The sequence below is a fragment of the Onychostoma macrolepis genome, chromosome 17 (assembly GCF_012432095.1).
Source record: "Onychostoma macrolepis isolate SWU-2019 chromosome 17, ASM1243209v1, whole genome shotgun sequence".
Lineage (NCBI taxonomy): Eukaryota > Metazoa > Chordata > Actinopteri > Cypriniformes > Cyprinidae > Onychostoma > Onychostoma macrolepis.
The window spans coordinates 29,783,497-29,795,658 of NC_081171.1; the positions used below are offsets into that span (position 1 = coordinate 29,783,497).

A 12,162-nucleotide genomic window follows, 5' to 3' on the forward strand; every position below is an offset into this window, starting at 1 on the left:
GCTTTCAAAATGAAGCATTTCTTTTCTGTGAGGGGCAAAAAACCATAACAAAACATAGGTGACAACAAGTCTTTTTGGTACATTTTTCATTGATATCTCATCTATTCTCTTCAGGGAAGCCTAAATTGGAATGTTTTCAAAACAGGCACATACTCACTAGAGAGACAGAACAGAACTTTGTGCAAGGCAATGCATGTTAACATTAGTCTCACATGGTCAGAAGCTTGTCTATTTGACCAACGCGTACAACAACAACTTACATTTGGAAACAGGAATGTGTGAATTGCATCTGTAGCTGATCTGTGAGAAGTCAGAAGTGTCATTCATCCTAAACAGATGATATCAGAAGACTAAACACATTATCAGATCCCCAATCACACAGACAATCGCCTGAATCCATACAGAACATATAAATGCTTTATGGTTTACAGTGCAAGGAAAATCAAGCCGGTCTACAAACTGTACTCTGTTTTGCTCCTTGCCCAGTGTCTTCTACTTCATGACTAGACTTGCGCTAAGCACATATTAAATACCGCCAATTGACTTATACCCAACAATTGGATCATCAATTACATTTGGCGCTCTACACTGGCTTCCAGTAAGTGTTGGAACTACATTCATGACCTTCTCTGGCAATGCTGCCAAAAGCCTGCGTGAACAATTACTTTCACTCTGTCATCACACTATATAACCTAACTATGCCGCCCTGATCAACACTGTACACCCTCACCCAGGTAAGGTACAGTTGATCATGTTTTTAGGATTGATATTGCCTTTCCTTCTCATGGCTCCTGTCATGACCAATGTGCCGAGGGCCTTGAAGAAAGCCCTGGCTAAATTTCCTACTAGACCATTTTTCTTTCACTGGCTTCTTCTAAGCCACTGCCTCAAAGACCAGAATAATGCCTGGTATCAAATTATCCTGAATTAACTTTAAAGGGTAGTATATGTAAATAATAATGTATACTCTTTCTCTGTGTTGCCAGTAGGGGTGTGCAATATATATCGTCTGCGATAATATCGTGATTGTTGTTTTAACGATGTGCAATTTGACATTATCGAGTATTTTGCAAAAACCAAACAAAACACCCCTACAGAGTGCACGCACTCATTACGTGACGGCGTCTAGTGGGTTAAACAGTGCACGTGTGCATTTAGAGTGTGTTCTTTCACTGCATGATTCAGTCTATTAAAATGCATTAAGAAAGATCACACAATTCAAGATATGGGGGCAGAAAATCTACATATTTATGTATATCATTTCATATAGTTAAAAGCACACGAAGAGTGCCGTTTTTTCTTCAAAAATAAGCATGATTACAAATGTGATACTGATTTTATACAACAGTTCAATAAACTAAGATAAGTTAATACTAAGAGACTTACGTTTTAGACACCATATTTCCTGTTTTTGCTCTATTTCGCTAAACAAAAATAATTCCAAACAGCCACGGACAGCACTGTTTTCGTCTCTGAGCAACATGATGGTGATTCATTCCTGAATTAATCAATCGTTTAAATGATTTGGTTCAGTTGCAATGACTCATTTATTAACAGTGACTTGCTGCCACCTGCTGGCGGTTTTAATTTCACATTTTTTAAAATAATTTCAAATATCAGTATTCAATGTTTTATGTTTAAAATATCAAAACATTATGCATTTGTAACTGTAGGTTAAAGCACTCCATGTCCCTCTGAGCTGAACTAAATAGTGTGTAAATACATCTAAATGCCACTTCAGATGCAGCTTCTGCAAAGATTCATTTTGTTGATACTGGTTTCATTGGTAACACTTTACAATAAGGTTCATTAGTTAACATTAGTTAACAACATTTGTAAACATGAACTAAGAATGAACAATACTTATACAGCATTCATTAATAAATAGTGTAATAAATGCATTGTTCATTGGTTTGTTAATCTTGGTTAATACAACCTGTTTGGTAACAGCCTAAATGTCTTATTATTCGAATTGACTGATTAAATGTAACAATCTGACTCAAAAGATGCACACTTTTAGAAAAAATGGCTTTATTAAAGGTAAAAATGCCCATAAAAGGTAAAAATCTATTTAAATTTATATGAAAAGATTAATTTCTGTTCACTGATGTGAACTCACCACACAGAATGAAGAATATAAAACACTGCAGCTGTCCACGGTAGTCAGATATCAGCACAATAACACACTATGCAAAATATCGTCTAATTATCGTTATCGAAAAAAATCCCCCAAAATATTGAGATATATATATTTTTTTTCAATATCGCACACCCCTAGTTGCCAGTACCAGTTTATTTGTCATCAAAATTAAAACATGTCATCCGTTGGACTTTCGACATCTCCATGGCTCCAATGCCTCAGCCCTCTCCTCTGTTTTCTCTAGTCACGTAGCACCTAAAAATCACCTTTCTATTGCATAGACAGCCAACTTTTTGACACCTAATCTTGTCAACGCTGAATTAATCCTTTAAGTTCTTTAGCCAAGGCTACTGAAACCTACCAGTCATGAGCCGATGCAAGGACCCATACCTTGAATGCAATGTAAGTTGCTCTAGATAAAAGCCTCTTTGGTGGTTCCTGGACCTGGCTGCTGTTTCAAAAATAATCGTCTCAGAGGAAACACACTACAGCATACCCTCCCCATCCTGGGCCACCTTTGGGTACCTGGTGTCCTTGTACATCATCACCTTTCTTGCCAAAGACTTCAAGAGTAACTGTAGTATCATAGTCAATTCTGGTGAAAGCTGCAGACCTGCGTACCTCAACACAAACACTGGCCAAAATACCCTTGGATGCAATGCAGGCCTTGTACTTTCCAGGCAGCTGTGACTAGTCGACTGCTCTCAACCAACCTTTCAGTTTGTGACAGGTGGCATGAAGTGCTGTTGTGGCCTTCAGGCTGCTGCTGAACCATTAAGACCAGTGACCTGGACTTTGTTGGTTCACATCCTTGCCCATCCAATCAGCTTCAGTAGGATCCACCTGCTTTCTGGTACTGATTTTTCAATGACTGTCAGGTACTGTAAGTCAAGAAGACCTAGACTGTTGGTGGTTGCGCCCCAGTTTTAAATTGGGGGAACAGACTTGACCAGCATAAATGTATTGCCAAGGCAAAGACAATCATGGAGATGGTGTAGTAACATAAATCCTACCTCTGCGGCACTTGGAAGTCAATCTCAGCCAACTCACTAATAACATCCAAATTAATCTCAGAGACAATACAGTACCTCAATTAAAACCCATACTCAACCTTACATAATGTTTTTAAATGTTGAAATACTTTCTCTTATTCAATTTAATGTGCAGAAACATCTACTGCTTGCACTCAAGGACAGTGTAACGTGTCTAATGTGCAATACTTGTGAGTTGTCCTCATCTGGTATGCGACTTTTGTAAGACTTTTGTAGGCTGACTTACTGAAGAATGTAGACACTGAAATTATCAATTGGCTGTAAACTGAGCTGACTTCACACCTCTCCTCACCAGTCAGTCAAAACCCGATGAATTGAGAGGTGGATCTGCAATTCCTTTGGCCCTCCCAACTGATTTTGTTTTGTCCCACACCTTGTTTGACATTGCAAGAATTAAGGCACATCCCAGATGCACACAAAGGAGGCAAACATATAGTTTCTCATGTTTCTTTTGCTGTAACCTGTGTGCTTTCTCACCTACATGCTTCTTCTCTGTCGTGTCTGCATCCTTTCCCTCAATTTTCCTCTTCCTTCCTAAAGGATTCTACACAGCCACATATGTGAGACACCCTCCAGCATCTCACTGATACTTTTTGTGATCATTGGACCACTATCAGTGCTGCAGAGAGGTAATGGCACAAGTCAAATAACCCAGCCAATCTGACCCAGTATCTCCCTTCTGCAGTGCTTCTGTGGTCAAAAGCACTATCAAAACACGATCAGCAACACTTCAGACACCCACAAAGTGTTTACATTGGTCTCCTCTCTCCTCTGTCGTCCCATTATCTGTTCTGACTGCTAATAACTTGGTCAGATTTTTTTTTTTACTAAGGTGGTGACCATCATTTCTTCATTTTAGATGTCCTATAACGTAGAGCCTATCCCTTACATCCAGCCCCGTAACATCTGCAAGATACTGTATCTCTACAATGCCGTTTGCCGCTTTCACTTCAGTCTTACCTCAGGCATATCCTACAAGGTCTCCTGGAGAGGAGCGGTGTCTAAGTCTAATTCTCTTTAATATGCACGCTGGACACAATCACAAAGGCACATGGCTTCTCCTGTCACTGATACGCAGCTCTATCTGTCATTACAACCTGATGATCCCACCATCTTAGCTCATATCTCTGCTTGCCTTTCAGACCTTTCAGCATGGATGAAGGAGTGCCAGTTTTTTGATTAAGCTCAAAAAAGACAGAGCTCCTTCTAATCCCAGCAAACCTGTCAGTCAATCACAACAGCACTATACAACTGTGTCCCACAACTCTAGGACAGCAAGAAGAATGGACTACTGGACTAGGCTGTTGTTCAGACTTTTGGCCAACATGATTAAATCCCTGCAGGTGATACTGAAAATGGCAGTGCATACAGTCTTTAATCAGCCGACAGGGATCCCCACACAGCCCTCTTGGTCTCACTCCACTGGTTACCTACAGTTGTACCAACTTTGACCATCAGGAATCAGGACTGAAACTGGAAATACATCGCCCCACTTAATTACACTACAAGTGCATATTCCCTCACAGTATTTACGGTCAGTGTGGTGCCTTCTTTGTTCCTCCGTTGTTGAATGGGCCAACCTCCACCTGATCTGCTGAAACCAAAAACTATTCTCCGTTTATCTATTTTTGTATGTTTCATGTCTGCTTTAGCTAGTGTGCCAATAAAATTTACACTTGAAACTTTGTTTACTGCAAATATTGTTGACTTGCAATCTATACTCCAGTACTCAAACACACTGTACTATGCCAAGAGAATACATATACAGGAAAACAAATGGTAGAAGTCACAAATAACTTCAGTTTGTAAAGTGATTTAAAAAAAGACACACTATCTGATGAGCCTTCACTGTCATTCAGTGAACATCTATTTCTTAGAACTGCTTTTTTTTTCTCTCAACAAAAACGCAATAACATTCTTACAGCCTTCTTATCCTCTTCAGGGGAAGACACACATGCTCCAAGCTGCCATGTTGTTCATGCACATGATGCCTTGGCTTAGAAATGTCCCATTATTACTTTAGAACAGCTGCATATGAGTTACTCAGGGTTTATTGTAATTCGGGCATACTGATCCATCATCAGGCTATTGTTTATCAAACACTGCATTTTTATAAAGTGCCTATGTTATAGTACAAACACTGCAGTTTAATCAATCTGGCATCTGCTGTTGATGGTCCCAGTGCGGTATCCACTATGCCCTGGCAGATGGATGAATGATGGGGAAAACGAGGGCATCTTCAATCAACCTATTTCTGATGACAGAGTCAAGTCTCATTCGTGTTTATCCATATTCAAGCTTGCAACATGTTGCACCAAGTTTGACTTCAATGACCCCCAATGAACATCGGTTGTGAGTGATTGAGACATGCAATGTGTGAATTTTGCAAAAAAAAACTGTCTGTTTGTTTTGGTGGTATAGAAAAGAGCAGCTGGGTCATTCTGCATGACATCTCTAGTATTCCAAGGTAGAAAGAAAGTCAAAAGGTTTTGGAGTAACATGACAATGACAAAAAATTTATTTTGGCATTAACTATTCTTTTAAGCTTTAACTTGGCCTTTCATCTTTCAATACAGTGGAGGAGGAGATCTGAATTTATTGAATTTTTTGCTTTAGCTGAAGTGAAATTCCATTAGTATGTGCAACTCCATCATCTGATGGATATGAGTATGATGGCCTGCCATTTGGCAAAAGCTTCAAAACACAACAAGTATTTTTTTTTTTTTTTCTATTCTGTGTTGTGAATTATGGTGCATGAAATAAAGCATGTCTGAGACAAAAGAAAAATAAAACCAAACAGATGGGTGCATGAAATACAGAGCAAATATATAGATTTATGTAACATCTAGAAAAGAACTGAACAATAGATTGAATGGAGGCAGAGCCAAGATGCTGCAAGAGACGGAGACAAAGCGAGACGGAGAGAGAGAAAGGGAAATAAAAGCCATGACGAGAAGGAAAGCAAAGCTAGGAAAGAGGGAGAGAGAGAATGGGGAAGCTGCAGGGTTAAATCGATAGCGTGTGGCATACCAGGCCACGCTGCCGTGGGCCGTGTTGTCAAGGTGACAGAGAAGCTCCAAGGTCTGCGGGTTGTTTGATGAATCATCGGGGGACTCGTGGCTGCCTGATTCCCATTCCGGGGGCATCCTCCACACTGCCGCACATGTGAGCACTCGACTCTCAGACGCTGGCCGACAGGAAACACACACACAGAATCTCACATAAGCATGCATGTAGACAAAACAGCTTAAAAACACAGACACAGCCGCTTCGGCTCATTTGTAATCTGAAGCACACCGAGTGCATGACAACCAAAAGAAAACAAAGATGCAGAGTCTTTAGAGTTGCATTTAGATGTTATCACACCATCAACCGTATCAATGTGATCACATTATTTGAAAGTTAATGCATATGATGTGTATGTATTTATGGGGAATGTGTGTGGTTCGTTTCTAATGCATCTGTGGATTGTCTTCCAGCAGCACATGCCCTATGAGCAGTACAGTGGTGTACACTCTGTTCTCTCAGTAGTGTATACTGCCTCTGGAGGCCAGATCCATCATGACGCTTTATTATTTCAAACACTCATCTTTAAGATTGGAATAAATGAATGAATCAATGAATGAATATCATGTTGTTACAAACATACCCTGTTCACTACATTACAGATTTGGAAATAATTACATTAGTAATAAATAGTTAACATGAACTAACTTCTAAAGAATTAAAAAAACTACCTCTAAAGAATTTTAGTTCATATAACTTCAACATTTACTAATAATTTATTAAAATCAAAAGTTTCACCTGTTCAAATTATTTAATCATGGAACTGAGCTGTCACAAATTAACAATGAACTGTTTTATTTCAATTGCCATTGTCACTTAATGGCAGTTAATGCATTAACGAATGTTAATGTTGGACCTTATTGTACAGTGTTACGAGGAAACCTCACCGCAAATCTGAATAAAAATAAATAAATAAATAAATATATATATATATATATATATATATATATATATATATATATATATATATATATATATATATATATATATATATATATATATATATATATATATAGTATCTCACAGAAGTGAGTACACCACTCACATTTTGTAAATATTTTATTATATCTTTTCATGTGACAACACTGAAGAAATGCCACTTTGCTACAATGTAAAGTAGTGAGTGTACAGCTTGTATAACAGTGTAAATTTGCTGTCCCCTCAAAATAACTTAACATACAGCCATTAATGTCTAAACCACTGGCCACAAAAGTGAGTACACCCCTAAGTGAAAATGTCCAAATTGGGCCCAAAGTGTCAATATTTTGTGTGGCCACCATTATTTTCCAGCATTGCCTTAACCCTCTTGGGCATGGAGTTCACCAGAGCTTCACAGGTTGCCACTGGAGTCCTCTTCCACTCCTCCATGACCACATCACAGAGCTGGTGGATGTTAGAGACCTTGCACTCCTCCACCTTCCATTTGAGGATGCCCCACAGATGCTCAATAGGGTTTAGGTCTGGAGACATGCTTGGCCAGTCCATCACCTTTACCCTCAGCTTCTTTAGCAAGGCAGTGGTTGTCTTGGAGGTGTGTTTGGGGTCATTATCATGTTGGAATACTGCCCTGCGGCCCAGTCTCCGAAGGGAGGGGATCATGCTCTGCTTCAGTATGTCACAGTACATGTTGGCATTCATGGTTCCCTCAATGAACTGTAGCTCCCCAGTGCCGGCAGCACTCACGCAGCCCCAGACCATGACACTCCCACTTGTAGGCAAGTCACACTTGTCTTTGTACTCCTCACCTGGTTGCCGCCACACACGCTTGACACCATCTGAACCAAATAAGATTATCCATGTCCTTAGTCTGCTTGTCTTCAGCAAACTGTTTGCGGGCTTTGTTGTGCATCATCTTTAGAAGAAGCTTCCTTCTGGGACGACAGCCATGCAGACCAGTTTGATGCAGTGTGCGGCGTATGGTCTGAGCACTGACAGGCTGACCCCCCACCCCTTCAACCTCTGCAGCAATTTCCCAAACACAACCTCTGGATATGACGGTGAGCACGTGCACTCAACTTCTTTGGTCGACCATGGCGAGGCCTGTTCTGAGTGGAACCTGTCCTGTTAAACTGCTGTATGGTCTTGGCCACCGTGCTGCAGCTCAGTTTCAGGGTCTTGGCAATCTTCTTATAGCCTACGCTATCTTTATGTAGAGCAACAATTCTTTTTTTCAGATCCTCAGAGAGTTCTTTGCCATGAGGTGCCATGGTGAACTTCCAGTAACCAGTATGAGAGAGTGAGAGCGATAACACCAAATTTAACACCTGCTCCCCATTCACACCTGAGACTTTGTAACACTAACGAGTCACATGACACCGGGGAGAGAAAATGGCTAATTGGGCCCGATTTGGACATTTTCACTTAGGGGTGTACTCACTCTTGTGGCCAGCAGTTTAGACATTAATGGCTGTGTGTTGAGTTATTTTGAGGGGACAGCAAATTTACACTGTTATACAAGCTGTACACTCACTACTTTACATTGTAGCAAAGTGTCATTTCTTCAGTGTTGTCACATGAAAAGATATAATAAAAGATTTACAAAGATGCGAGGGGTGTACTCACTTCTGTGAGATACTGCATATATATATATATATATATATATATATATATATTAGTGGTGGGCATAGATTAATTTTTTTAATCTAGATTAATCTCACTGTAATCTTGGAATTAATCTAGATTAATCTAGATTAAAATGGCTCATTTGAATTCTGTCAAATACATCAGAATAAATTCACTACTAGTAGTAAACAAATAGCAGTCATCAAGAAGCAAACATAATATGGTGGTAATTCGTGGTGTCGTGATAATTACTAGGCTAATTAATTAAATTAAATTATGTAATTTAAAATTACATAATTTAAAATTACATTCCGTTCCGTTTTTTCCCGACATAAAAATAAAGGGGATTTAATATTGATAATAACATTGAAGACATTGTATGATTATTCTTTAAAGATAAGGTTTTAATAGTTTTAGTAGTAGTAGTCTATTACGTTCTGCCCAATGTCTTCAAGTGAAACCAAACTTTTATTTTGACGGGTTGCCGTGAATACCTTTACATTTCTGTGTATATGATGAGGATAGTTTTTCTCAAATGAAACGCTCGAATTCTCATGAAGTGACTCTCAGAGCAGTTCTGGAGATGTTCATGTATTTATGTCCTCATTTAGTGAGACGACAGACGTTAATATTGCCGCAAGCGTCGCGCGCTTCTGAATGAGTGAACATACAGTATGTATGGTGTATGGGGCGCCTAAAATAATGTAGGGGAAACACTGAGATTTCCATTGGGAAGCTTCTTAAAAATAAATTTTCCCTGAAGCAAACCCGGCGGCTTCATATCCGCATCCATGTTAGCACCATAGACTTTCACTAGAGGGAGCGGGAGGTTGCCGCTTGGTTAGCACGCATACACACAGGTTCGAAGACTCGTTCTCGCCCCCTACAGTGCAATTCGGCTAGGTATACATCCGCGCTAAACTATCAAGGTGAAAGTCATCATAGCTTGCGTAGTATAGACCCAGCTCCCAACCCAACTTTGAGAATAGATTAACGGCGATGTTTTTTTTATCGCCCGATAAGAGTCTCACGTTAACGCAGCACGTTAACGCCGATAACAACCACCACTAATATATATATATATATATATATATATATATATATATATATACACACATATACATATATATATACATATACATATATCATTGAGAAACTTTTACTCCACAACATTTTAAAAATTGTCTAAGTTTTGAAAACACACACACATTTTGTTATTTAAAAATGAAGAAGTAAGTAATGTTATATAAAATAGGCAGCAGTCTCTCTTCTGTTGTGTGGGAGAATGAGAACGAGTGTTCGGAGCAGCGGCTGCTTCCTGTAATGGCCGCTTTGGGAGATGTTCAGAAATGCACATCAGCACTTTCTGCATCAGCCAAAAAGTGTACTGCTAGTTATGGGTTACAGATAAAACCTGTAGCCAATAATTACATATACAATAATACATGGCTTGTGAATTCTCTCAAGTATTTTAAAGCTTATATCTCAGATTGTAAAAAATATTCAATTAAATTTGCTGTAAAAAAAAACTGCAAGTTGTGGTTGCAAGAAATTCACTGTAAAAAAAATAAAAAATAAAAACTTTCTGATGATGCCTGTATATTTTAACTATCATTAAGTGACACATATACCCATCTACTTCAACTACCAAAATCTGCTTTTTATTTTTAAATGTACAGATAACCACTATGATAATACAGCTGGCACAACAGAAATCCACATGGTGAAGCAAAGTTCATGGTAAGTAGTCTGTCCATAAAACATTGTCTATATAGATGATGCAAAGAGTCATAAACACAAAACACCAACAGGAAAACACTTACGTCACTACAATAATGCAATACATGAACTACATCATAGAAAATATAACACAAAGCACCCTAATGTACATTACTGATAACAAATATGAGAAGAAATAAAACTATTCAAATAAAATATAATAATATTAGATCTTTCACAAGGGAACTCTGGGAAAGTCCTTTTATTTGTTTTCACTGTAATTTATAGTAATTTTTACTTACAAGAAATATAAATTTGCAATAAAATTACATACACTAACTCGATGTTAAAACCATTTACATTTTTTTTTAATAAGCTGTATATATGGTATGGTAATCTACAGTTTTACCGTAGTATATACAGTATTTTACAGTACAAATTACAAATATGTTTTGTAGTGCATCTTATTGTAAACGCTGAGCAAGCTAAACAATGCTAATGGCCACATCTACTATCAAAAATATATTTGCTGCATGAAGGTGCAGTAAGTGATTTCTAAGAAACGATGCTGATATTTGAATCACCAAGGGCTAGTTTAGGGCAAATTAGCACAAGAGCGAAATTCCAAAACAGTGCCGATGGTTGCGGAAATTTCTGCGGGTGATTTACTAGTAATGCACAAATTAAAGAACGCAGACGTAACATCTCATTTACATATCAATCAATGCAATATACCAAGCATAGCACAAATTAGTGTTGTCGCAAATAAAGAATAAAAAAATAAAGAAGCCACAGTACGTTGAAAAGTACCGGAGGCTAAAAAAAAAAGAAGGTTTGCTAGAAGTTTTGATAGACCTGGAATTGCGTGACTCCTAGTTGGGGGTTCAAAGTCGTCTTTTATTTCCTGAAGCAAATTAAAAATAACACGGCTTGGCAAACGATATGTTTGGATAATGTGTTCTTCTTGCTTTCTAAATAAATTAATACATGTGGAAATATCCTCTCCATCTTCTGCCATGTACTCTCTGTTCTCTGTGGTGTCTCCTCCAGCAACAATAATTGCAGCCATTTCAAGCGCAAAATAGTTTAAGACATGCTTTTTTTGGGCGTTAAATAATGGCGCAAATGCCAGTAATTTGATGAGGGCAAACATTAGTAAATTATCTTGCGTGATTCATTTGAATACTCTCCCATAAATTTTGCGTCTGAAAGGGAAACTCCTAGAAATGTATATTCAATAAGGTCAGGTGCAAAAATAACTGTGTCCACGCCTTTTCAGCACTAATTCATCACTGCACGTCTTTAGTAAAACCTGATAGTACTATTTTAACGCCAAAAGACAGTTTGCGCTGGCGCAAGCTGCTAGTAAAACTGGCCCCAAATCACCAAAACAAACACGCCCCTACGCAAAAGGATCACACCTCTATCTTGATAGATCTGCTCCCAAATTCATGAACATGCTATGCAACAAGAGAGTAGACATTCCCCTTACTGGTGATTGGCTACAAATGTGTACTGGTGCTTGGTCTGATCCACTTTCATCAGCGTTTCTCAGAAATCACTTACTGCACCTTTAATGCTTTGAAAAGATTTCTGTCTTTTATTACAACATTTTTTTTTTTT

At 38.5% G+C, this 12,162-nt stretch overlaps 1 protein-coding gene across 1 annotated transcript in view; it reads right to left on the reverse strand.

Annotated features, from left to right (window-relative positions):
- eipr1 (EARP complex and GARP complex interacting protein 1) overlaps nucleotides 1–12,162 on the reverse strand; it is a 50,322-nt gene that overhangs the window by 29,477 nt on the left and 8,683 nt on the right. Inside the window, exon 4 of the mRNA XM_058748444.1 lies at nucleotides 6,223–6,379. Within this exon, the coding sequence (XP_058604427.1) occupies nucleotides 6,223–6,379 (157 nt within the window). The remainder of the gene's footprint in view (nucleotides 1–6,222; nucleotides 6,380–12,162) is intronic.